Here is a 27,111-nt window from a genome sequence, read left to right on the forward strand (position 1 = left end):
TTCAGATATTAGAGAAGATAAAGTATCTATTAGCTCATTAAGTGCATCTTTAGAGTCTAATGCAGAGTGCCTTTAGCATAAGTATTTTCTAAAATTTGGTGCAGTCTGTGTTTCGATTAAATTCCTTCCGTTTTGTTTGACAGTTCTATAATCCAGTAAGTAGACATTAACATAGATTTTCTTTATTATTTGGGTTTTTCATTAAAGTTTTTTTCCTCTCCCATTGACTCTATCATATATCAAAGAATCTCTGGAGTAGGCCCAGGTGTTGTGAACTGTAGCCTGAGTTTCTGCTAAATAGCTATATCCTTGGGAAATGGCATGGCACTGCATTGCTTTTGGCCTTAGTTTTCTTTTTTTTTTAATGATATACTTACTAATGGCTGTTTTTAATAGTCATTAGAATGTAAGCATCATGGGGTGCCTGGGTGGCTCAGTTGGTTAAGCGACTGCCTTCAGCTCAGGTCATGATCCCAGGGTCCTTGGATCGAGCCCCGCATTGGGCTCCCTGCTCAGCTGGAAGCCTGCTTCTTCCTCTCCCACTCCCCCTGCTTGTGTTCCCTCTCACACTGTCTCTCTCTTTCTCTCTCTCTCCCTGTGAATTAAATAAATAAATAAAATCTTTAAAAAAAAAAAAAAAGAATGTAAGCATAATGAGGCCAGGAGTTTTTGCCTGATCCGTCCCTTGTTGAATCCTTTCTGCCAAGTACGTGGTCTGACATATAGGCCATATTCAGTAAATGTTAGTTGAATGAATGATTTTTCTCTAAATGGTGTCCAGTTCCCTGATTCCACACCTAATTTATATTTCCCTCTATAAACTTGCAGATTTACTTCGATTTTTTTTCCCCAGACATGTATAAGGTGGCTACAGTAAGAAAATTTCAATCTTAATCAGTGGTAATTTAAAAGTAACTATTATATAGTGTGATTGGCACATTGGAATATAATCTCATTTTTCTCAAAGTCTTTTTATTATGAAAAGAACATTTTTGTACTGTTGTTTGTAGTCATAGCCTCTAATCTTTTGTTTTAGTCAGTTCTCTATTGGTTTGAATTACAGAATCATCTTATCATACTGTCAAGCTCAGTCCCCAGTAAATCTTCATTTCTTACTTATTCTCACTTCTTATCATTTTATTTTTTTTTTAAGATTTTATTTATTTATTTGACACAGAGAAAGCACAAGTAGGCAGAGCGTCAGCAGAGAGAGGGAGAAACAGGCTCTCCACTGAGCAGGGAGCCGGACGTGGGGCTCGATCCCAGGACCTGGGCATCATGACCTGAGCCGAAGGCAGCCTCTTAACCGACTGAGCCAACCAGGCTCCCCTCTTACCATTTTAAACTTTAAGATTCCCACTCCTTTGGTGATAATAATAATTGTGAAAGAGGCTAATGTGCCATAAATAGTAAGAAGGGTCTGAGTACATCTTTAGTTGATGGATATTACGATTACCTCTAGAATGTAAATACCAAGTATGTGAAACAAAACTAACTTATGAGTAGTTCATATTTTGCCTAGTCATTCTAGATAAAAGGATAGCAAGCAGAATCAAGCTGAAGAAGATGCTAATGCTGTTATTTTAATAAACTCTTAGTAACTATTAATGCTTTACAAGTAAGGTAGTAATGTCATTTTTGCACAGGTGATTTCAAGATTAATCATTTGTAAATGCTTTAACCTTCTTTGCTCTATATGTTTGTAAAATTTAGTTTAAGAAAGTGTTCTGGACCAAATGCCAATCTAAGAAGGGTTTAGGTACAAATCCAAGTAGGGATAAAATTTATTATAAAATAGGTTTACTATTACGGTCTGATAGTGTAGTCTTTTGGAATATCAGTTTATGAACTGAGCCATAATTCCTGAATTTAACTGTTCTTTTATGCTTTAAACATTGTCTGTGTTACTGCAGTGTCAAAATTCTTCTCACATCATTTTCAATTATTGTTGGCCTGAGTCTGCATTCAGATTAGTCATTTAAATTGAAAGACATTCCTTATCCTGTGAATAGCTCTTGTGCTGCATAAGAAAATTAATTCAGTTTTTACATGTTATCTTTTTCTGTTGTAAAAGAATTGCTGGTATCATGGATTTAGATGACCTCTGGAGGTCATTTACTGCTATAATTTCAGGATTACATGCTTAAACTAGGTAAATTTTGAGAAACAAAGTGTGGAAATGACAGGCTGTACCTTTGTTTATGTTAGTGCACATGGAGATACTATACTTGATATCCAAGAAAACTTCTAATCTTGGCATTTTCTCAGTGAAATATGGTACATTCAGTGTCATATGCATGATTCGATCCTGGTCATGCCACTATCATTCTACTCTGTAGGGATCATGCATTCCATTTTAGCATTTGTAGATCTTTTTACATTAGGTGTATCTTTGTACTAGGGACCTCTCTTGGTGCAAGGCACAGACATCCAATTTAAACAAGGTACAGCATAAGGGGAAATTTATGCTCTTATATAACAAATATAGAGGACAGAGATGTAGCAGGGACTCAGGAATTACTAGAACAAAGAGTATGAACACTGCAGAGCTTTCTCCTTTGCTCTGCATTTCCTATTATGTCTGCTTTATTCTCCTACAGAGTCGCTTATTTCACACTGTGAGGAATGTATCAGACTAATATCTTCCTGCAGCTGAGCATGGTTATAGTGACTATCCATTTTCCTGCTGATCTAACCTAAGTATTTTGAGGAGAGCAAGGCTTGGCTTCCTTATGTGCCCACCGTGTTGGCTAGGAGGTGGGGTATTATAAGTGGCAGTCCCAAGAACATGTGGTTGGAAACAGTGAGGCACTCTAGGCAGAAAAAATAATACATATGTTCTGTTATCTCCTTTTATGGCTTTTGGAATAAAAGTGTTTCCCATAGTGAATCTGAAATGACATAAAATATTAACTTGTTTCAGATACTGTGAATCTTGATAGTTCTAATATAAGCTTTGGGATGGTACTTTTCAATAACAGGTTAAATTCATATAAAATTTATTTTAGTTTTATGCTGTCATACAGTGTGCTGCTCCATACAGAAAAAGGTTTAAAGAATTATACAGATACTACCTGCTCTGATATAAATAGGATAGGAAAATAAATAGGAAAAAATCAGGATTGATGTTTTTTGTCCATATAATAAAAACAGTTCTCGAAGTCTCATTTAAACTAAGGTCAGTTTAGGGTGTATTTTGAAAGCATTAAGACTGAAGTTAGCAAAGGACAGGTCTACTTTATTTACAAGGGGAAAGAATAATGTATAGAAACCTCAACTTACCAAATCAGTAAATTCAGGGGTTAATTATTTGGATTACTAAAGGGATTGGGCAGTTACATTTATTTATTTATTTATTATTTTAAAATTTTTTTAAAGATTTTTAAAATTTATTTGAGAGAGATAGTGCATCACGAGCAGGGGGAGGGGCAGAGGGAGAGAGAGGGACAAGCAGACTCACCACTGAGCAGGGAGCCCGGTGTGGGGCTCGATCCCAGAACCCTGGGACATTTAACTGACTGAGCCACCCAGGAGCCCCTGTTTTTTAATTTCTAATTTTAATTCCAGAATATTTAACATACAGTGTTATATTAGTTTCAGATTTACCATATAGTGATTCACCAATTCTGTACATTATTCAGTGCTCATCATGATGTGTACTCTTAATCCCCTTCACCTGTTTCACCCATCCCTCACCTACCTCCCCTCTCACAGTTTGTTCTCTATATTTGAGTCTGTTTTTTTTGTTTGTCTCTTTTATTCTTTGTATTTGTTTTGTTCCTTAAATTCCACATGAGTGAAATCATGGTATTTGTCTTTCTCTGACTGACGTATTTCACTTAGATTTATACTGTCTAATTCTATCCGTGTAGTTACAAATGGGAAGATTTCATTATTTTTATGACTAATATTCCTCTCTCTCTCTCTCTCTATATATATATATACACACACACACACACACACATATATATATACTACATCTTCTTTATCCATTCATCTAACAGTGGACATTTGGGCTGCTTCCATAATTTGGCTATTAATAATGTTGCAATAAACATAGGAGTGCATCTATCTTTTTGAATTAGTGTTTTCATTTTCTTTGGGTAAATACCCAGTAGTGGAATTACTGGATCATAAGATAGTTCTATTTTTAATTTTTTGAGGCACCTCCATACTATTCTCCACAGTGGCTGCACCAGTTTGCATTCTCACCAACAGTGCACATGAGTTCCTTTTTCTCCACATCCTCACCAATACTTCTTGTTTCTTGTGTTTTTGACCTTAGCCATTCTGACAGGTGTGAGGTGATATCTCATTGTAGTTTTGATTTGCATTTCCTTGATGATGAGTGATGTTGAACATCTTTTCATGTGTCTGTTGGCCATCTATATGTCTTCTTTAGAAAAATGTCTATTCAAGTCCTCTGCCCATTTTTAAATTGGATTATTTGGGTTTTTTGGTGTTCAGTTGTATAAATTCTTTATGTATTTTGGATACTGACCCTTTATTGGGTATATCATTTGCAAATCTCTTCTCCCATTTAGTAGGTTGTCTTTTAGTTTTGTTGTTTCTTTTGCTGTGCAGAAGCTTTTTTTTTTGATGTAGTCCCAATTGTTTATTTTTGTTTTTGTTTCCCTTGCCTCAGGAGACATATCTAGAAAGGTGTTGTCATGGCCAGTGTCAGAGACACTACTGTCTGTGCTCTCTTCTAGGATTTTTATGGTTTCAGGTCTCACATTTAGGTCCTTCATCCATTTTGAGTTTACTTTTGTGTATGGTATAAGAAAGTGGTCCAGTTTCACTCATTTGCATGTAGTTGTTCAGTTTTCCCAACACCATTTGTTGAAGAGATTTTTTCCTATTGCATATTCTTGCCTCCTTTGTCAAAGATTAATTAACCACACAATCATGGGATTATTTCTGAGCTTTCTGTTCTGTTCTGTTGATCTCTGTGTTTATTTCTGTGCCAGTACCATACTGTTTTGATTACTAGTGATTTGTAGTATATCTTGAAATCTGGGATGGTGATACCTCCAGTTTAGTTCTTCTTTTTTCCAGATTGTTTTGGCTATTTGGGTCATCTGTGGTTCCATACAAATTTTAGGAGTATTTGCTCTAGTTTTGTGAAAAATGCTGTTAGTGTTTTGATAGGGATTGCATTAAATCTATAGATTGCTTTGGGCAGTATGGACATTTTAACAGTATTGGTTTTTACAATCCATGAGCATGGAATATGTTTCCATTTGTTTGTGTCATTTAGCATCTGCTTTTAAAGAGAAGTTCCTAGGGTTACATCATTATATTAGTTATATTAGTTTCAGATTTACCATATAGTGATTCACCAATTCTGTACATTATTCAGTGCTCATCATGATGTGTACAGCTAAACACTGATAGAGCAGACAAATGGCTAAGGGTTATAGCAGAAACTAAAGTATTAAGTGTCTCTTATAAGCCACTTGGAAAATGTTCACATAGCTCTTTCAACAAACTTTATTTAAGCCTAATATACCTACTGAAAATGCACAGATCAGTAGTCACTACTTGGTGGATATTCACACTGTATATACCAGTGTAATATAACTAGCATAGAACACAGAACATTACCAACACTGCATAACATTTTAATAATAGATCATTTATGTGAAGCCAGGTATATTGTTCTTTTGAAATTGGTCAGAAGAAAAAAATAAATGAGTTACTCTGGTTGCAGTTTTCTCATCTCTCCCAACTAGATGATGATATATTAGGGAGGGGGATATATTAAGCTAACAAGTAGTAAAGTACAGTTGTAATATCCAAAGCATTTAAAGATTTATTTATTTGAGTGAGAGAGAGTACGAGCTCGTGAGCTGGGAGAGGGGCACAGGGAGAGAATATTCAAGCAGACTCCTTGCTGAGCCAGGAGACTCACACAGGGCTTGACCCCACGACCCATGAGATCATCACCTGACCCAAAACCAAGAGTCGGAGCCACCCAGGTGCCCCATAGCCAAAGCAGTTAGAATAGCTAATGATTGGAAACAGTCTATGTGTCTAAAATAGGATGGATAAACAAACATGTAGTATATTCCTATAACGAAGTACTACTCAACAGTAAAAAGAAACAAACTGCTGATACACACTACATTGGACATGAATCTCAAAAACTTTATGCTGAATGAAAAGAGTACATAGAAATTCCATTTATGTAAAGTTCTAGAACAGGGAAAACTTATCTGTGATGGGAAAAATCTGAGCAGTGGTTCCCTGTGAGAGAAGGGGCCAAGGATTAACCGGGAAGGGGGCACTTCTTGGGATGTTAGTTATATTCTGTATCTTCACAGGCATTTTCACAGGTTATGTATTTCTTTTTTACAGTATGTACTTCTCAAAAGCCATAGAATGGTAAACATAAGACTTGTGTATTTTCTTTTATGTAAATTTTACCTCAAAAGAAAAACCTGAACAAATACTGGGTTCTAATTAATGCAATGCATGTGGAAGTATATAGGAGAAAGTGTACAGATGTCTGTAACTGATTTTAAAATGCATAAAAAATAAGACGAATATAGGTATGGCTGCATAAGGGAAGGGATAGTTAAGTTATAAAGCAAATAGAATGTTAACAGTAAAATATAGATGGTTAGTATGTGAGTGTTCACTGCAAATTTCTTTTATTTTGTGTATGTTTAATGTTTTTCATTATAAAATGTTGGAGGAAAAACCCAGGCAATCAAGAAAGAATGTAATAATCATGAAAATAGGACTTGTGTCATGGATAGCTTGTCACAGTGAGTATTGGAAGACAGCGGAAGATAACATACAAGTCTAAGGCAGACACTGCGACCTGTGACACAAATGGCTTGCAGCATGTTATTTGTGGTCCACAAAATGTGTTTGTTTTATTTTTAATTAGCTTGTCTCTAAAAGTAGAGTGATTTCACATAAAAATTCTAGATTTCTGCCTGCTTATTTTTAGAAGGATTTGAAAGACAAAATCAATGGAACAGAGTAGAGAATCCAAAGGTAGATAGAGATTTGTGTGGAAATTTTGTATATGAAAAAGGTTGTATTTCAGATTAGAGGAGAAGAGACATATTACTCAGTAAAGCATATTGGACAGCCACCTATGCATTTGGGAAAAAATAAAGCTCAAATCCTTTCACACTCATTAAGTAAATATAAATTCCAGGTGGAGCAAAGGTTTAAATTTAAAAACCTATTACTAGGACCTCTAGTCCATCAGTAGAGTGGTTTTATCTAAGTGTTTTTTTTTTTTTTAAGATTATTTATTTATGTATTTGACACAGAGAGAACGAGAGAGAGAGACAGAGAGCAAGCACAAGAGGGGGACCGGCAGGCAGGGGAGAAGCAGGCAGGGGAGAAGCAGGCTCCCCGCTGAGCAAAGAGCCTGATGTGAGGCTCCATCCCAGGACCCTGGCATCATGACCTGAGCCGAAGGCAGCTGCTCAACTGACTGAGCCACCTAGGCACCCCCTATCCAAGTGGTTTTAACTGGAGACTTAAAGAGTTCAACAGCCTATATCCCAAATCATAGGATTCCAGTAAGTCCCGCTATATGTTGGAAAGCAGAATAATATATGATTTTGGAGTCAGTAAGATCTAGGTTTAAATCTTTTTTCTACTCTTAATCAGACTTTTTGCAAGGTACAGAACCACTCTGAAACTTAGTTTCCTCAATGATGAGTCAATATAAGATTTTAAAAGTCTGCCACAGGACTTTGTTGTGAGGATCAGATGAAATTACATTCTATGAAACTCTTGCCTAATGCCTGCCTAGAAGTGAATGTTCAGTAAATTTTTAGTATAGAGGGATGAAGAAACAGACTTTGAACAGCTGTGGGGAACTGGCCCAGAACAGATGTTTACCTGTAAAGGATGAGAAAATTCCTTGACATTTATTTCCGCTATCAAACATTTATTAAGAGCTTACTGTATGCCATGCATCCTATTTGGCACTAGAACTATAAAAAAAATCTTTAAAAAAAATCTTAAATTAGGAAAGTCAGGTTTTATAAGAAAGGAATTCAAGTAGTGAGAATTTTTAAATTTGATAATTCGCTTAAACTTAATATTGTTATGACTCTGACATTTTCTGGCTTGCTACAGTTTCTTGTGTTAGTTAAAGGAAACATAATGTGGAAGCAATTTCCCAAGAAAAATGAACAGTTTGGCTGCAACCATGCAAGATCCATTTCTCGGGATAACTATTAAGAGAGAATGCATTACAGAGATGAGATACTAAACAAAATTGCTAAGTGGTGGGTGAAATGGTGCTTAATAAGTTTTTTTATGTACCTTCTTACTTTTCCATTTAAATTTTTGCTGGTTATTAGTATTGCCTGAGCTTACCTTACCAAGTCATTTGTTTACACTAAATGAAGATACAGACTTCCTAGGTCAGTTTTGCTGATACTTATTAAAACAAGATAATAAAACTGTTTTCACAACAACTTTTCATTAATAGTACTCTAATGTAGAGTAGTGAATTTGAGATGGAAAAAACACCTGTGAATAATCACAAATGGGCTAGGACAAAAAGTGTATGTATGTAATCTTTTGTTTGGTATTATTGCCATAACTGAAATTTTGGTTCAGATATTTACCAAATTGAGGAAAGTGTAAATTGTATGCCATATGAAATTGGGTTTTGTGTTACACCTAATATCCATCTGCTAATAAACTCAGTAACTGTACCAATCCATTTGCCATGACAAAAAACATTTTAGCATGGAGTGATAATAACTGTTATAATAATAATGTGTTAATCATTTTCAGTAAAGAAATTGATGTAGAAATATTTTGCATCATCTCCTGAGCATTCTCTATAATGATATGTTCTTTGGTACATGTTGTAAATAAAAGGATTTTTTTTTTTTTTTTTTAGTTTGCTGGAAACCATGTCTCACTATACAGATGAACCCAGATTTACCATAGAGCAGATAGATCTCCTTCAGCGCCTTCGGCGTACTGGAATGACTAAACATGAAATTCTCCATGCCTTGGAAACTTTGGACCGTCTTGATCAAGAGCATAGTGACAAGTTTGGAAGAAGGTCCAGCTATGGAGGAAGTTCTTATGGAAATAGTACCAACAATGTTCCAGCATCTTCCTCTACAGCTACAGCTTCCACACAGACCCAGCATTCTGGAATGTCCCCATCTCCTAGCAACAGTTATGATACCTCCCCACAGCCTTGCACTACCAATCAAAATGGGAGGGAGAATAATGAGCGATTATCCACGTCCAATGGAAAGATGTCACCCACTCGCTACCATGCAAACAGCATGGGTCAGAGGTCTTACAGTTTTGAAGCCTCAGAAGAGGACCTAGATGTAGATGATAAAGTGGAGGAATTAATGAGGTTAGTTCTTTTGCTTACTCAGAGTCCCCAAAATGTCTATGTTCTTAGATTGGTTTTGAGTAATATACTGTATTTCAGCTACTTACCTATAGGAACTATGATTTCCCCCTCCTCCCCTGGGAGATGAAAGAAAATATTTTCAAATTTTATGATTTTAATTCACATTTTGTCTTCTCTACCTTAGCCCTCTTTGCTGCTTGATAACAGCCTTTTCCATTCTGTTTATCAAAGCAGAAGTTAGCCTTCTCTTTATAGTACTAATTGCTAACATCTGAATTTTCTGAATTGTTAACACATTCTAATCCTTAGAGTTTTCTGATAAGATGATTTTATCATGATACAGAATTTGTACACTTAGTTTTTCACTCTAACATACCACAACAAAATAATTTTGAGCACCTATTATATAAAAAGCTGTGTTCTTAGGAAGAAAAATAGACATGGTTTCTACCCCTAAGAAGCTAAAAGTTCTAATTTAATAGATGCCACACACACACACACACACACACACACATATATATTATCTATTACAAGGTAAGTGTAAGCCTTTGTTGTTTTAAACACTGAGAAAAGAAGTCCACTTTCAAAAGAGGTAATTAGGAAGGGCTTCACACTGGACCTGGAACACTCTGAGGCCAGTAATCATGTGATTTTGAATGTTGTTTCCAGGATCTAGAATTGTCCTTGGCACATGCTAAGGGTCTAATGTGTTAAGTGAATGGATGAATTTGAGCTAAATCTAAAAGGATAGCTTTTGTTTTGAAATATAGGAACTTTATTTAAAGTTAAGGGAATAGTAAAAGGTAGAGAAGGCAAGGCATGTTTAGTTTTATAAAGGTTGCATGGGCTAGACGATGGTAATAAGAATATTATATTAGGATGCAGTACAGGTTTGGGAAGATCTGAGTTCCACACAAGTAGTTTATGTTTAATTTGATTGGAATTAAGGATTTTTTACAGGTCTGTAGGAATAGACATAAAAGCATTATTTTCAATAGATTATCACTACTGTAGTAGGAGGAAAGCCTGCAGATAGATTAGTTACAGTAGATAAAGAAGCTGTAGCACAAATTTGTCAGAATAAAGTTAGAACCTATAATTATGAGTTATAGTTCTTCCTAAGGATTTTAAGACTAAAGATAGTATAATGGTGACTTAATATTGTATATGGAAGATCTATTCTATAGTACCACAGTGGTAAAATCTTTTAAATAAACTGTCCCGACTTTATTTTTAGGGTAGCACTGCCTTATATGGAATTGTGAACTAAATGGACTATTGCATCTAGATTCCAATGTAATTCCTGTAATGAATAGTTTCATAGAGCAGCCATAGAACCCTGTTACTTCCACTCCCCCTGCTTGTGTTTTCTCTCTCGCTGTGTGTCTGTCAAATAAATAAACTTAAAAAAAAAAAAAAACTTAAAAATATAAGAGATCAGTTTGGTTTTGAATTCATTTTCACTTGTTAAAGCAGCTGGCCACAGTTTAGATGTTCCTTTTGAATTTAACATGTGTATCATTGTCATGATTGAGAGGGAGAACCATTGCAGCAAGTAGAAGTTACTTAAGTCATTGAAATATGACAAGGTTAGCTTTTAATTATCCTGAGTAGAGAGGAATCAACAATAAAATTTATACTGTTGCTGTCATTAATCAGTTTTAATAAGCTTTTAACATAACAATTAATTCCCAAATGTGTATTAGACTACCACAAAATTTGGGAAAACTTTCTTGTTAACAAAAGGCTCTGAAGATTGGCCAAGGTCTAAAATTTGACTACAAGGGTCTAAAAACGTAACTACTAGCTCTTACATTGGCATAATGTTGTAATACAACTATGTTCTCAAAATAAACAGAAAACCTATTTAGCAATGATTAAGATTTGTAGTTAAATCCCACAATTAACACACATTCAAGTTTTATCATTAAAAATATACATGTTTTTGCACTGTTACCAGCATTTAATTTACTGCCACTTGTTGCATAGTTAGGATACTTTATCTTTACCCTATTCTCTGCTTCTTTCTATGAACTGCTACTTTGGTTCTCTAATCATCTAAGGGTCTCAGTGAACCTTCTGGCTCTCTGTGGTTCTCTGCCATTGTGTCCTCACCCACACCTGCATTCCTCCTTTGTGCCCACCTCTTATTTTTCTCAAGTTTGCACATAATAACAATCCTTAGGTCAGAGGGAGAAGTTTATTGCATGACTGTTCTCACTTTTAATCATTATAACCATGCTGTGTATGAGGTACAGCAGAGAAATTGAGATTCATAAAATTTAAATAACTGACCCAAGAAATTTTAAATATTAAATGGCAGAGCCTGAATTCTAACCTGTGTCTTTATTACCATGTCTCTGGTATCTGTTGCCTCTGTAAATAAGTTTTTCATGTCTGTAGATTTCAATAAGATTTTAAGAACCGTGGTTGATGTAACACAAGTGAAAGTTGTGAATGCCTTAATGGGCTGTTGTTCCTCCCTCCCTCTACCGTCACATGGTATTTGCCACTTCAAATCAGTTACTAACCAGATGAATCTTTATTTGGTAGAATGTTAGAGAAATTTTTGAGCAGTAAATTTTTCTGAGTATCCTGTGCCCCATAGGACTGTACTGCCCTCTCTAATCACTCAACACTATGATATTGTAGTGGGTTAGATTTGGTGGGCTGTAAGTGGGGAGAATGGGTACCTGAATGCCTTCCTGCCTCCTTTTCTAGATAATCATATATAAGTCATATCTTGCATGCTCCATAGCACTCAATCATAAGTTAATATTTTTCAAATCACATAACCCATTGAGTTCATAGACTTAACACCTACTAATTTCAAGGTACACAAGGGAAATTTTTTATAGACATTAACTTATAGGGGCGCCTGGGTGGCTCAGTCGTTAAGCGACTGCCTTCGGCTCAGGTCATGATCCCAGGGTCCTGGGATCCAGCCCCGCATCGGGCTCCCTGCTCGGCGGGAAGCCTGCTTCTCCCTCTCCCACTCCCCCTGCTCCTGTTCCCTCTCTCGCTGTCTCTATCTCTGTCAAATGAATAAATAAAATCTTAAAAAAAAAAAAAAGAAATTATAACTGTACACCTGATCAGCTTAAGAAAGAATCAGAAAGAGAGAAACTGCTACTTTTCCCATTTTTTAATTGATTGGGGTGAAAAAAAAAGAAACCAGATAGTGAGTTCTCAACAAATTATTGAATATATAACATTTTAGGAAGGACTTTAAAGCCAAGTGCTAGAATGAAAACCCATTTCACATATTAGTATTTTTAAAATGCATCTATTAACATACATATTTATATATCGGTATATATATACATTTGTTAATATTATAGTGTAGATCTGTTCTTTCATGTATATTATAAAATAACAGTTGAAATGAGGCTTACCAGGAATTCATAAACAATGCCATGTATTAAGTTGTTATTCTTAACTACCCATGTACTAAATTTTATGACTGTTTGTATTTTATGTAAGATCCAGGACTTTATTCCGAATGCTTAACTAGATCCCTAACAATCGGTGATTTAGGGATACGTATTTCCTAAATTCAGTTACAATGTTGTGTATACATATAGAGTAGCTTTTCTTTTAAAAATTTTAAATTATGCTTTATCTCCCTGAGTAGAAATGAAAGGGAGCAGGTTCTTATTCAAAAGTTAAAGAATTTGTATGTAATTGTATTTTCCCATCTGTGATATAGTCTGTCTTTGTAGGTATTGCTCCATCTCTGGAAGTCTTTGAGATAGATGGCTGCCTTTAAGGAGTCCTAAAGAACGTATAGTATATATCAACTGAGAGAATATGGAAGATCTTAAAGCATACAACTTTTAAACATGTACTCTTTAATAGTCTTTGTTCCAGAAATGGAAGGATTGCCATTTTGAGCTAGCATAAATAACTTTTTCCATTCTGATTTGGGAAGCTTAAACATATTTGAGATTAAGAATTTAGAGCTGTTTTCTAAATTATCTAGATCAGGTTTGCCATTTTACAACCTTTTATCTTCAGCTACAAATTTGTTCATTCATTGAACAAATTAAGCTCTATTATATGCAAACCCCACGATGAATAAGACACCATCTTTGTGCTAAAAGATTTCAGTCTAGTAGGAGCGATAAGACCAGATCGGAACAACTATAATATAGAATAGCATGTAATATATTAGCATGTGAGTAGTATAATTGAAATGATAAAGTTAGTTATTAGAAGAAGGAGATCTTTTTTAGCTGTGAGGATCAGGCAGAACTTCTCTGAATAGATGACAGTTAAATTGTGTCTTAAAGAAAGGGTGATTCTACAAAGAGGCATTACTGATTAATTCATTTGGATATTAAGAAAGGTCTGTAGATAACAATGGAAAGTTTAGCAAGTTATAAAAATAATGGTAATGGAGGATGGAAAGGAAGAATTTTATCTTCATGTGGAAAGCACCCAGAGAGAAGAATTCAACATGGCTGTGATTTGGAAAAGGTGGTAGGAGGAGATGACATGGATTTTAAGTGGTTAGATGCAAATAGACTGGTAGCTTATCTTGGAAGTAAGCTATGGAATCAAAGAAAGATCAACTTGTGTTTCACTTTAATTTCATAAGACTTGAGGAATACAAATCATGAGGAATGTGAGATTTTTTTTTTTTTTTTTTTTTGGAATGTGAGATTTTATAAGAAGTGAATTGTGATGAGTGCTGGGTGATTAAAATAAAAACTTGAAAAAATCAGTACTCAGAAAAAAGAGAAGTGAAGAAAAGGGATTCATTCTTTTTAAAGAGGATGAAAAATTTCAAATAAAGGGAGAAAGTAAGCAGTAGGAGAGTATATGAAAATAGATTTGGAGTAAATGAAGGAGTTTTCACACCAAGAAACTGGTCATTTCACAGAGTTACGATGTGGACAGTAGGGAGAGGCAACTTGTTAAAGGAGACTGAATGAGGGGGGATATTTGAAAGTTTAAAGAACAAATTAACCCTGTAGAATGGAGGTCTTTGAAATACACAAGAGAACTGGACACAAGTGAAAGTTGAATACCATTACTATTTTGAAAATACAGGTTCTGTATTTTCTGAAAGCTTGAGTTATACCACTTCACTTTTAGAAAAGCCTCCATTAGTACCTGTTTTCACTAACTGAAAGAAATCTGAAGGGGATTTTTACTTTTACAAAAAAATGCTGTTACCATACTAATGTTGGTCTTTTATAAAAGCAGAGTGGCATAATGCAAACTTTCAGAAAGCAGGGGATACGTGTACCTAGTGAAAATAACTAGATGACACATCATTGCTTGTGTCTAAATTGACTTCATAGAAATCTTTCCATGGTGCCTTAAAGTACCTCATGCAGATGTTTACTTCAGTCATAGGTGGTTACAGCATATCATTTGTTTCTTCTTTACCTGGAATTCTTTCTGGGGTTTTATAAAATAATAGTCATTGTTTATTGAATGCTTTTACAGTTTCAAAAATTTTTACATTGAAGAATTTTTTATTTTATTTATTATACACACACACATATGCACACATTTCATATATATTTCATTTAAATTTAATTTCAGTGTGTGGAGAAAAATTTTTAAGAGTCTTGTGATGAGGGTTTTATTGTTCTCATTTTACTAGATGATGAAACCAGGGTCCAGCTATATTAAATGACTTGCCCAAGCATAACCTTATTTTTTAAGTCTTATGTTTTTCTTCGATTTGAAAAAGCTTCTCTCTGGTAAAGCAGCTGACAAAAGAGGTTTTGTTATTATTTTTTTTTACTCATCGTGGATACTTACAAACTTGCCAAGTATCTAAAAATATAGTCTATGAGAGGGTAAGTGAATTGCTGCTATTTTGCAGACTTTCTGAAGTTCCTTCTGTCTCAATGCAGTCCTTGATAATATCATACTGCAAAGCTGTGAATAATTCACAAACTGGATATTTCCTATTGGAATAATTGAGTGTTATGTCCTCTTTATGATTTAGTGTCTACTCTAGGTGAACTTGATTTAAGATAAATTGATTTAAATTCCAATTTAAATCAGTAGTCAAGAAAATACCATTTAATCATTTTCCCCAAAAGCACATTTTTTATTTAACCTTAATAAATATTCTCTTAAACTTGGTTTTCACTTTCCTAGAAGGATATTCTATATATTGCAATGCAGTGCTTTATTTAAATTTTTTCAGATTAATTTTGAAGTTGTATCAGAAACTGAATGATTTGGTTGTTTTATTTACATAAAGCAAATGAAATTCATACTGCTGAAGTTATCTCTTGCTCAGCTAATTATTGGTGGATATTTAAGAGTATTTGGCCTATACTACCTGTATTTTACTGAGCAGTTTGTTTTATTTGACTTTAAAGTGTATTTATTTGTGCCTTTTTCTTTCAGATACACAATTTTTTAATAAAATGAGAATGCATATTTTTCAAAGAAATACTTCAAATATAAACAAGTGAAAGTTTTGGAAAGAATCTAGCTGGTATCTAGATCAGAATCTAGATGAGTATGAGAAATTTTAAATATTGGATTAGGCAGCTGACTATTTTCTTTCTCTAGGAATCTTTTTGATTAGGATTTCCAACCAGTAGATCAGGAATATACTGTAGAGCTTCAGATTGAAGGTTGTCCCTACTATCGCTTCTCTGCCCCTTTCCAGAATTCCTGAAAGGGAACATGGAATCCACCAACAGGATGTATTGCCACTCCTCACCAAGGGGCTAAAATATCTGCTCTAATTCAAATCACAGCTGATTCTTTTTGGATAGGATCTTTTCTTTTGTTGCTTCAAATAATCTTTAAAGAAACTTGAGCTCCTGTAAGAAGTTTGTGGTTCATTTACAACATGATTTGCGAAGATTTCATGATCCCTTTGTCTCAGATCAAGGGTCAGCAAACTTTTTCTGGAAAAGACTAGATGGTAAGCATTTTACACTTTGTGGCCAAGAGGCAAAATTGAGGTTCTAATACACATACTTACAGCTAAGATAAAACAAAAAGATCACAAATTTTTACTGACAAAATTCAATATAGAATAATAGTAATTGAATATAGTTTTTAAAATATAGGTCTAATGAGAAGAATAGAATTTTTGGTGGGGAGGATATAATACTTTGCTTAATTCATGTTCAAAGTTAGTATTCTCTGTCACCAAGTAATGATTGCAAGTGTTCATCTGTGAAAACCATTCTTAGCTCATAGGTTGTGTAAAAACAGATGGGAGACCAGATTTAGCCGTAGTTTGCTGACCCTATATGAAATTATAAATTAACTGCTCTTCTGTGTTACTTTTGAGCTTGATGAAAAATCAGTGCTTTACTTACGTAATCCTTTTGAACATAAAGCATTCAAAGAGAAATTGGTTGGTTTTAAGGGTTTAAGTTTTACTTAAGTATTTGTCCTGATGGAGAAATAGAAGTCTTGCCTTTCATTGTTAGTCTAGTGAATGTCTAGTCTTTTGAGAATTTGCTGTTGTCTAGTGGAGGAAAAATTAGGTTTATAATAATGTAGTCTCAAGGACAAAATATAACATAGTTTTAAATATTCTATATATTACATATAATAGGAAATGAATAAGTTGCCTTTTTTATATTAAAATTATATATTCACCTCATCTCGCTTAAATTTTTTTTGGTTTAATAGGAAAAAGAAGGCAAATTAAATTTCTTAAAATGGTTGATATTTTAGCAGTTTTAGAATGATGATGATTTCTGTTCCTTTAACAAAGGTTTTAAAATTACTGAACATAATATTTATGTAGTTATAGAGTTAACCTGCAAGCCCACAATCTACTCACAACTGATTTTTGTTGTTATTGTTGCTATTTATTTTTCTAGGGTTTCTGTCTGTGTAAGGTATATTCATTCCTCAGTAATGAAACTTAATAGATACCATATGGCAGCCTTGTTCCTAATATGAATTATACACAGCATGCGATTAACCGTCCTCTGGTATGAGACTTATATCTCCTGTGGTATTCACTAAAGCGTCTGTCTGATGGTGTGATGTTTTAGGACTTGAATATTTGGTGTTTCTTGGTTTGTTTTAATTTCGTATTTTCACACAAGCTTGGTCTGTTTACCTTTATTTTTGTGTCCTTTCTTTCTGTGTTCTCCCCACCTCTCTGCTTCACCTTTCTTAGCAAAGATGAGGATTTCTACCTTCAACATACATTGTTGGTCTTGTCTTCTGTTTTTGTTAGGAGGGACAGCAGTGTGATAAAAGAGGAAATCAAAGCCTTTCTTGCCAATCGGAGGATTTCCCAAGCAGTTGTTGCACAGGTAACAGGTAAGAGCTGAAGAGCCCTTTATTCTGGAATCATGTCTAGTCTCTGCCTTCTGGTGCAGATGTTGGAATATTGCTTGCATTTCTGCATTGCAGTGCAGACCTGTCAACTTAGGCATAATAATGTATGCCTGTGATTTAAAACCCATTGTCTCTGATATCATGGAACTTCTGTTTTTTTTTTTTTTTTTTTACTTGTGCTAGTAAATTTTATAGCATTTGTGATAAGCACAAAATTTCCCATTTTATGGCTAAAAAAGGGTTCTCTGGTTTTCTTGTCATTGTGACAGAGCTCATGACACATGCACGTCCAACTGCTATTTACATTTCATATTTTTAAAAGCTTTACAGTCCTCCTGATTCCTGATTTTACCGATTAAAAAATGATTCATGAGAGTAAAGGAAGTTTTGGGTTTTTTTTTAACCACCTTTCTATATGTGAAAGCTTTCCTCAAACCATTACTGAGAAGATAAGAGTTATCATTGTCTTCTCTTTGTTCTTTATATCCCATCCCATTACCCACCCCACCACAGCCCCATCTTGAGTATGTGGTGTATATGTATCATTCTCTATTCAGATTGCATTTTTTATAGAGTTACTAAATTTTGGGGTAGCATGTCTTCTTTGTTGGTATGTAGTCTTCCTTTCTTGGGTATCAATGGTTTACAAGACCTTAATAAAATCAACTATACCCTAGTCATGAGAGGAACCAGAAACTCTTGTAACTACATTTTGTAGTTGATACATTGTTGTATGTTGCACATTAATAGATATGAAAATTATATTTTTCCTCCTCCCACCCTTTTTTAACATGCCGTTAGCAGCTAATGTGACTTTGGGCTTTTTAGCTTCTGGACCTCACTTTCTTACCTCTACAATGAAATAGTTGGATCTGATCATATAGTACCTTCCAATTTTAAGATATCATTTCTATTCTCTAGACATCGATATATATTAAAGCTAATTTACCTAAAAGGTTGTTATTGACCATCAATATGGTTAAAAATGAAACTTGAGACTTCAGAAGTCTTAAATTTCATCCCAAGAATCTAAGGTCAGCCAATCTTAATACATGTATGTGTGTATAATATATAACACTAGTAATATATTTTTATAAATGATGCCTCTGTTCATGGTAAAAGATTTTAATAAAAGGCATATCCTTCCATACAGAAATCTTAAACAGAGGGATGATGTGTGAATTTAATTTTTGTAATTTTCAAAAGAATATTTAAAATAAATTTTTACCTTTATCTTCAAGGATTAAGGAATATGCTAAGGGCACTATAGGGGCAAGTTAAGTGGGTTTTACCAAAACCCAGTGATGTGCACTATGAAAAGATGAAGTGTTGTCTTTTAGGGCTTTTACTTTGCCTCCAAGATTAGAAACAATCTTCTATTTTGCCAGCCTACAAAAAAGAACAAAATTGTAGTGTTATAGAACAGTATTATAGAGTTGATTTTTTTTTTCCAGGTGGAAATATTTCTGAGGATCTTGAATGCTCTGAATCTTGAATCATCTTGGACTTTTAAAATAGTAGCTTTTGAAACCCATCTGACTTTGATGCAAATTATAATAAAATACCTCATTTCAGTTATGCATTTTAGAGTAGTGTTCTTTAAATATAGCAATCTTTCTTATACATCCTGAAAGAGTCTAGCATTGTACATGCTCTCTGAAGATTTCGTATTTACCTAACTGCCTTGTAGCGCTGTCTTGTAGGGTAAAGGGAATTTTAGTGAGGCTAACACAAGCTATACATATGAAAATTTATCCAATATGACTTTGTCCAGTGACGTTCCCTCTACAGAAATATTTATTTGCTCAACAAATGCTGCATGAGTTTCTGCCCTTAAGGAATCCCATTTTACTCTTATCTGCTTTAATTCAATTATTTACATAAGGCAGGGGAGTGAGATGATTTATAGCCACATTGCTTCATTGTCTCATTGATCAACTTAGTGAATTCATGTATTTCTCATGTATTATCATGTTACATTTTCACCCGGCCCATCCAGCCATCAAGCTAGACTCAGGGACAGGGCTTTTCATTCTAGAAAAGAGATCCAGCTACAGAATAGTGAGTTGGTGCGAACCAGTATAAAGCCTGGCCCTCATAATTGGCATACTTGGTATAGGAAGCCTATGTAAGGAAGCCTTCTAGGCATTTAGGACTCACTCACTATGGGTACCTGATCTCAGTACATAGGCATGTTTTTGTCTTTAAACAAATTAGTCAAGTGTATCTTAGAAGAATATCTACCTGATGAAATCTGTCCCAGATATAAAGTTTAAGATGTGGCACTCCAGAATCTCTGTCCTATAATGGAGTCTTTTAAAAAGTTAAGTTCAACTCTAATATGTGAAATAATGAAGTAAATCAACCTTGAGATAAAAAGAATAGGCATAACAGAAGAAAATGCTAAATAAAGTGTAGTGAGGTGCAAAATTATAACACATGTGCTTGTTCCAGAAACAAATACAGAGACTTCTTTTTATAGATTTGGAGGATTTCTATAATAAGATAAACAAGAAGTTCATGGGTGGGGTCTGTATAAATAATATCCTACTGATAGGAAAAATGACAGTATAAACAGGATATAATAACAGTGCCTGCTGAATTTCCCAGCATGTTATTTGTAGCAGCTTTCACAGAGTCACAGCTGCTCCCACCAAGGGTGGATTTTTACCTCTGTTAGAGCAGGATTCTAAATTCTGACTAACAATAGTGGGATGGGGAGCATAGCCCTTGCTTTAGTAATAACCCACACATGGGTTTTATATTCACTTTCATGGTAAAACATTTTCTTTGGCTCTTAGAATTACGAAAACATGATTTTCTTTTTAAATGACCTCTGGGAAAAATCAAGCAGGCAGAATAAATGAGTAAGTGGGCAGAGCTTGAGTGAGTGTTTATCAGCCAAAAAATACACTAATTGGATTCATATCCTCTTAAAATGGAAGAAGGAAAAAAAAATTACTTCTCTGAACTTTAAGAAATCTAATACAATTTTGTTTTCTTGAATGATATTATAATGAAAAAGGAGCCATGAAACTTTAGAATACCAAAGTTCTAGTCCTTCTGTCTTAAATAGTCTTGGGGTCCTGGGAAGAATTATGTAGCTTCTCTGAGTCTCATTTTCCTTATTTATAAGATGAGGGGCTTTGACCAAATGTTTCTAAGAATGTTTTCGAGTTATCAAATTCTATTCTGTTTTTTGTTTTTTAAAGATTTATTTATTTGAAAGAGAGAGAGCATGTGAGTGGGGGAAGGGGCAGAGGGAGAGAATATCCAAGCAGACTCCTGCTGAGCGCAGAACCCAGCACAGGGCTGGATCCCCTGACACATAAGATCAGGACCTGAGCCAAAACCAGGAGTTGGACACTCAACCAACTGAACCACCCAGGCGCCCCAAATTCTATTCTGTTTTTAAACAATGTTCTTTTAACCAGTGTGCATCTACCATCTCATTCCCAAAATGTAAGAATTTGTGTAAAGAGAAGCTCTGAACCAGTTTTAGAAATGTTCCAACCTACTTAGATCACTTCCCTTTTTTTAAATTTATCTTTAAAATGAAGAATGAAAACACTGCATATTCAATTTAATTATAATAATTTCTTTACAAAGATAGGTATATATTGATCCTCTCCCCAAGCAGAGAACTTCAAACCAGATATTAAAAACCAACTAAAGTGTCAATTATATCTTTTTTAAAAATAGACTTCATTTTTTAGAGCAGTTTTAGGTTCACAGCAAAAGTGAGTGGAAAGTACAGAGTTCCTATTTACTCCCTCCCCACTACACATGTACAGCCTCCCTACTATCAGCATCTAGCACCAGAGTGCTACATTTGTTACAATGTGTAAACCTATATTGACACCATTATTGTCACCAAAAGTCCATAGTTTACATTGTTTTTGTAAATGGTTTTGTACATTCTGTGAGGTTTTAAAAAATGTATAATGACAACTATCCACCATTATAGTATCATAATATGATGCTACAGTTTCACTTCCTAAAAATCCTGTGTGTTCTGCCTTCCTTCTCGCTGCTAACCCTTGGCAACCACTGTCTTTTTACTGTCTCCATAGTTTTGCCTTTTCCAGAATGTTACCCTAGAATATGTAGCTTTTTCATGTTGGCATCTTCCTCTAAGTAATATGGTTTTAAGATTCCTTAAATGTCTTTTCATGACTTGATAGCTCATTTCTTTTTGGTACTAAATAATATTCCATTGTCTGGACATAACATAGTTTATTCTGCCATTCACTACTGAGGGACATCTTGGTTGCCTCTCAAGTTTTGGCCATTATGAATAAAGTTACTATAATGTTGGTAGGGCATATATCACAGACTGTAGTATTGTCCTCTTGTCATACAACCAAATATAATTACTTGTCAGGCTCATTTAACAAGATTTTATCAATTCCTGTGTAATGAATTTCACTAGTTTTAGATAGATCTCCAGTTTGAAGGCAATTATCTGTCTATAAAAGGTAAATTTCTATATTTGAGATTTAACTTCTGTCTCCAAATTAAAAAAGTTTAGAGTTTTTGTTTTTTTAGGAGAAAACTTCTTTTCAGATTTTTGAATGGACTTCAGTTACCAACAATATAAATATTTTTGCAGAGTGCCTTTAGGATTTTCTCTTGTTTTGTAGCCTCTAGAGAATAAGAACAGATGTTGTCCTGTGGTTCAAAAAATTGTTACTTTTTTATCTCATTTTCTTCTATCTTCTGCAACTTGCTGGCAAACTATTTTCTTGTAAACACAACACATAAGTTTACGTTTTTCTTTTCCTAGAGAAAAAGTCCAGCCTCTATATCTGAATACCCACATTTTCTTACTTTGGTGATAGCTAAGTGAAAAGTTGGGGTGAAAATAATTTCAGAGAATACTTCAGTTGTTAGAAAATCAGTTTGCTACAGTTCTTGAAATTCTTGAAATTCATTGTTCTACCAGGGGTTTCATCATCTCAAATACAGTGTATAGGACTGTACATTTTTAGTGTCAAAGTTATGAAGGTTGGTTTGCAAGTAAGAACAAGATTTTTCCTCCACCTGTATTTAAAGTAGAAACTATATTTAAAAAATTTTTATTCCACCATAAGCTTTGATAAAAGTGACTTTAAAAGGTTAGACACAGATGTGGTTTTTTCCCCAGTTAGTAATTTTCATTTTTGCTTCTCCCTAATTCTTGTTTCTTAAGATTGTGGAGAAAAGTATTTACTTAAGGGATAATATTCCTTCAGCAGTTTTAGGAACTCTTTCTTACTTAACATAAGTTAATTTTCCTTATATTAAAAAAAAAGCAACAGGGATAAATGACAGAATACTCTAGTAAATAAGTCAGAAGGTATCTGTGTCTGATAAAATAGCAAAGTCTAAAGTTCAGCTGTAGTGCATGTGAGTCATCAGGCAATATTATAAATAATTTCCTGCAGAAGAAAGCTATGAAGGGATAAATACCATATTTTGTAAACTATAGATATGGTCTTTTATGCATTAAGGAATTATCCTGTTAACTCCTGACGTTTACTCAATGAAAGATCTTAAATTGAAGGATTTGACCTCAGTTGCTACAAATAATTTGTTCTGTCAGGAAGACATACTAGATTTAGCAGTGTGTAGTTACTAACTTTAATTAGGTAAGGAACTGAAGCTTGAACTAACCAAACTAATCAAGTTTGAGGGTGGTGATATCTGAGAGGTCTGTAAAATTGTTAAACAGTCATTCAGATTCTTATGGCCTTTAAGAAAGCTTTTAATATCACCATGTGTCAACTTCAGCTAAATTTGACTATATCATTTGATCCTACAAAATAAATTTGAGGTATGCAGGGGAAATGTGTTTTTTTCCTTTATTTTTAATCACTTTTATTTAGATAAAATTTAAGTAAGAGGAGAGTTCTCTGAATTGTACCAAATTTATACAGTGGTATAACCAAAATCAGGAGATAGAACATTTTTGGTATTTCATCAAGTTCCTTCCTGCCTCTTTGCAGTCACATACCTCACCCCACTCACTGCAAGTCCCTGCCAACCACAGATCTGCATTCTGTCAGTATAGTTTTGCATTTTCTAGAGTGTTATGTGACTGGAATCATACAATACATACCTTTTTTGTATGTCTCACTTCTTTCTTTTTGTAACTTCATTAGTGTTGTTATATGTATCCATAGTTCTTAAGTTTTAAATGTTGTATACTAGGTAATAGAATGGATATAACAAAATTCGTTTATCCATTAATCGGTTGGTGGCCATTTGAGCAGTTTTCAGGTTTGGGCTATTACAAATTAAACTCCTGTGAATATTTGTCTGCATGATTTTTCGTGGACATATCTTTTGTCATACTGAGGAGTGGAATTGTGGGGTTATTGGTAAGTATATGTTTAACTTTTTAAGAAACTGTCAAACTGTTTACCAAAATGGCTATACCATTTTGCGCTCCCACCAGCAGTATATGAGATTTCCAGTTGTTTTGCATTCCCTTCAACACTTGGTATTTGGTATTTGTGTTTCTCTTTAGGTTTAGCCATTCTAGTGCATATGTAATAGCATCTCACTCTAGTTTTATTTTGCATTTTTCTAGTGATTAATTATGTTGAGCAACTTTTCAGATGCTCATTTGCTATTCATGTATCTTCTTAGGTGAAATGTCTGTCAAATCTTTTACCCATTGTTTTTTAATCAGGTTGTTTCCCTTACTATTGATTACAAGAGTTCTATGTGTATTCTGGGTACAAGTCCTTGAATATGTGGGTATAACAGTTATCCTAGTCTGAGGCTTACATTTTCATTTTCTTAGTGTTATATTTCAAAGAGCAAATGTTTTTAATTTTGATTAAGTTATATTTATCTTTTTTCCCCCCCTTTATGGTTCATGCTTTTTGTGTCCTAAGAAAATATGCCTAAATTAAGTCTCAAAGATTTATAGTTTTGGCTTGTACATTTAGGTCTATGAACTATTTCAAGTTAATTTTTCTGTTAATTTTTTGTGTATGCGTGAGGTGAAGGTTAAGACCTACTTTTTTTTCCCTATGGATATCCAATTGTTGGGGCACCATTTTTTGAAAATGGTTAGCAGTGGTCAAAAGACTAGTTTTTCCCTATTCACTTACATTGGCACCTTTGTCAAAAATCCACTGAGTATGCATGTCTGGGTCTGTTTCTGGACTGTCTGTTGTGTTCCATTGGTCTTTATGTTTATCCTTATAACAATACAAAATGGTAAATTTTTGTAGTAAGTCTTGAGGTCTTTGGTATTTCTGTATACATTTTAAAATCACCTTGTCAATTTCTACAAAAAGGATATTTGTAATGAGATTGGGATGGGGATTGTGTTGAATATAGGTCAGTCTGGTATTAGGAATTGACATCTTAATAATACTAAGTATTTTCATCCATGAACATGGTATGCCTCCATTTGTTTAGGTCTTCTTTATTTCTCTCAACCATGTTAGTTTTCAGTGTATAGGTCTTGCACATATTTTCTTAAATTATCTCTATTTTACATTTTTGATACTATTATATTGGTACTGTCTTTAATGTTGATTTCTAGTTGTTTGGTTCTTGAGTCATAGAATAATTGATTTGGGTATATGATATTCTGTTTTGTAACCTTGCTAAATTCATTTATTCTGGTAGCTTTTTGAAAAATTCTTAGAATTTTCTATGTGGACAATCATGTTATCTGTGAGTAGAGTTAATTCTCCTTCTTCCTTTTCAATTAGGACCACCAGTTAAATGTTGAATATAGTAATGAGAGCAGACATCTTTGCCTTTTCTCCAAGCCTAGGGAGCAGGCATTCACTCTTTCACCATTAAGTGTGTTCCTAGCGTAGGTTTTTCATAGCTGTCCTTTATCAAGATACCCTTCAAGGGAAGTTTCCTCTATTTCTGGTTTCTGAGAATTTTTATCATGAATGGATATTGTATTTTGTCAAATGCTTTTTCTGCATCTATTGGGATTACCACATGATTTTTCTTTTTTAGTCTTGTTAATATGGTGAATTACATTGATTGACTTTTCAGATGTTAAACCAACCTTGTGCTTTGGGGAAAATTCCATTGAATCATGATGTATTATCCTTTGTATATGTTTTGATTCAATTTGCTGATACTCTAGTTCTGTAGAATTGTAGTATCTGTGTTCACTAGGGGTATTGTTTGGGGTTTGTTTTGCTTTTTCCATTTCTTGTAATGTCCTTGTCTAGTTTTGTTATTAGGATAATCTGGCCTCATAAGATGAGTTGGGAAGTGTTTCTTTCCCTTGTGTTTTTAGAAGAATTGATGTAGGATTGGTATTATTTCTTCCTTAAATATCTTTGAAACTGCGCTTTTTTTCTTTTTTTAATAGTGATTATCTTACACTTGGCTGTTACTTAACTAAAGGATCTTATCCTTTAGGGCTTGTACCTTGTACTGAAGGCTGCAGATAGAATATAGAATAGTGGAGATTATCAGGTCTTTAATACCTCAAAGGTTGCCAGCACTTTTCTACATGATTTTATCCTTGGGAGAAATACTTTTCTCTTGCCAGTTGCCTAAAATAGCAAGAATACAAACCACAAACCAAATTGAATTTGCTTTAGATAGAGCAATAACCCTTCCCCTGTGCTCTACTATGCTTGAGTGTAGAACATAGTTTTCACTCACTTAAGCTATGAGATTTTGCTTCCTGTAGTAGTTTGAAAAATATTGAGTGACTTGTCTCTAAATCTGTTCCCAAGCAGATCTGTGGACAACTTCTTGGTTTTGAACACATTGATTTTAATATACATATCCAATATGACATTGCCTCAAGCTTGTTGTCATTGTTCTTGATGAGAACATAGAAAAGGGTTTTTAGAAACATTCTTAATGTGATCTTTATTTAATGTTTCGAGACATTTCAAAGACTAGAATATGCTGTTTTCATAAAAGTGCATTTTTTCCTCCTTTGACTATTGTAAATATAAGGATTGACCATTGCACCCAAGCCCTTTTGTTGCTAAATATTTTTTTGTAAGACATATTACCAGTTTGTCTTGATTTTTCTAGGACATAAAGAATGTCTTTGAAATGTTTGAGTGCTATGTGTTAAAATAATTACCATACATAATAATATTTGGTAAGAACAATACTTCTTGAACCATTGTTGCCTATGCTTTTATTTGTCTTTAGCTCAGATTTATCATTGTGCTAGGTAACCTACCAGGAGAGCATATAGCCCTCTTAAGTGATTTGTGGATGACCAGTGGCTCTGCATTTTACTGCTCTGCACCATGTTAGCTAAACCTCTCTTTTTGGAGGGTTTTTATTTTTAGCTGTAATTTAACACTTACCAAGTGCTAGATGCTCTGCTAACTGTTTTATGTATTTGAGAGGCAGGTGTTAACTTCTTCAGTTACAGGCAAGAAAACTGAAGCTAAAGGAGAGTCAATTATTTCCCCATAGTCACACAGCTAATTGCTGTTTGTCTTGCTGCA

The 27,111-nt window shown here is 34.2% G+C and overlaps 1 protein-coding gene across 5 annotated transcripts in view; it reads left to right on the plus strand.

Annotated features, from left to right (window-relative positions):
* Positions 1 to 27,111, plus strand: part of HMBOX1 (homeobox containing 1) — a 185,245-nt gene that overhangs the window by 83,459 nt on the left and 74,675 nt on the right. For all 5 annotated transcript variants that reach the window (XM_021698797.1, XM_021698798.1, XM_021698800.1 and 2 more), the window contains 2 exons: positions 8,891 to 9,367; positions 17,556 to 17,641. In XM_021698797.1, coding sequence (XP_021554472.1) covers positions 8,891 to 9,367; positions 17,556 to 17,641 — 563 coding nt within the window. The remainder of the gene's footprint in view (positions 1 to 8,890; positions 9,368 to 17,555; positions 17,642 to 27,111) is intronic.

The sequence above is a fragment of the Neomonachus schauinslandi genome, chromosome 2 (assembly GCF_002201575.2).
Source record: "Neomonachus schauinslandi chromosome 2, ASM220157v2, whole genome shotgun sequence".
Lineage (NCBI taxonomy): Eukaryota > Metazoa > Chordata > Mammalia > Carnivora > Phocidae > Neomonachus > Neomonachus schauinslandi.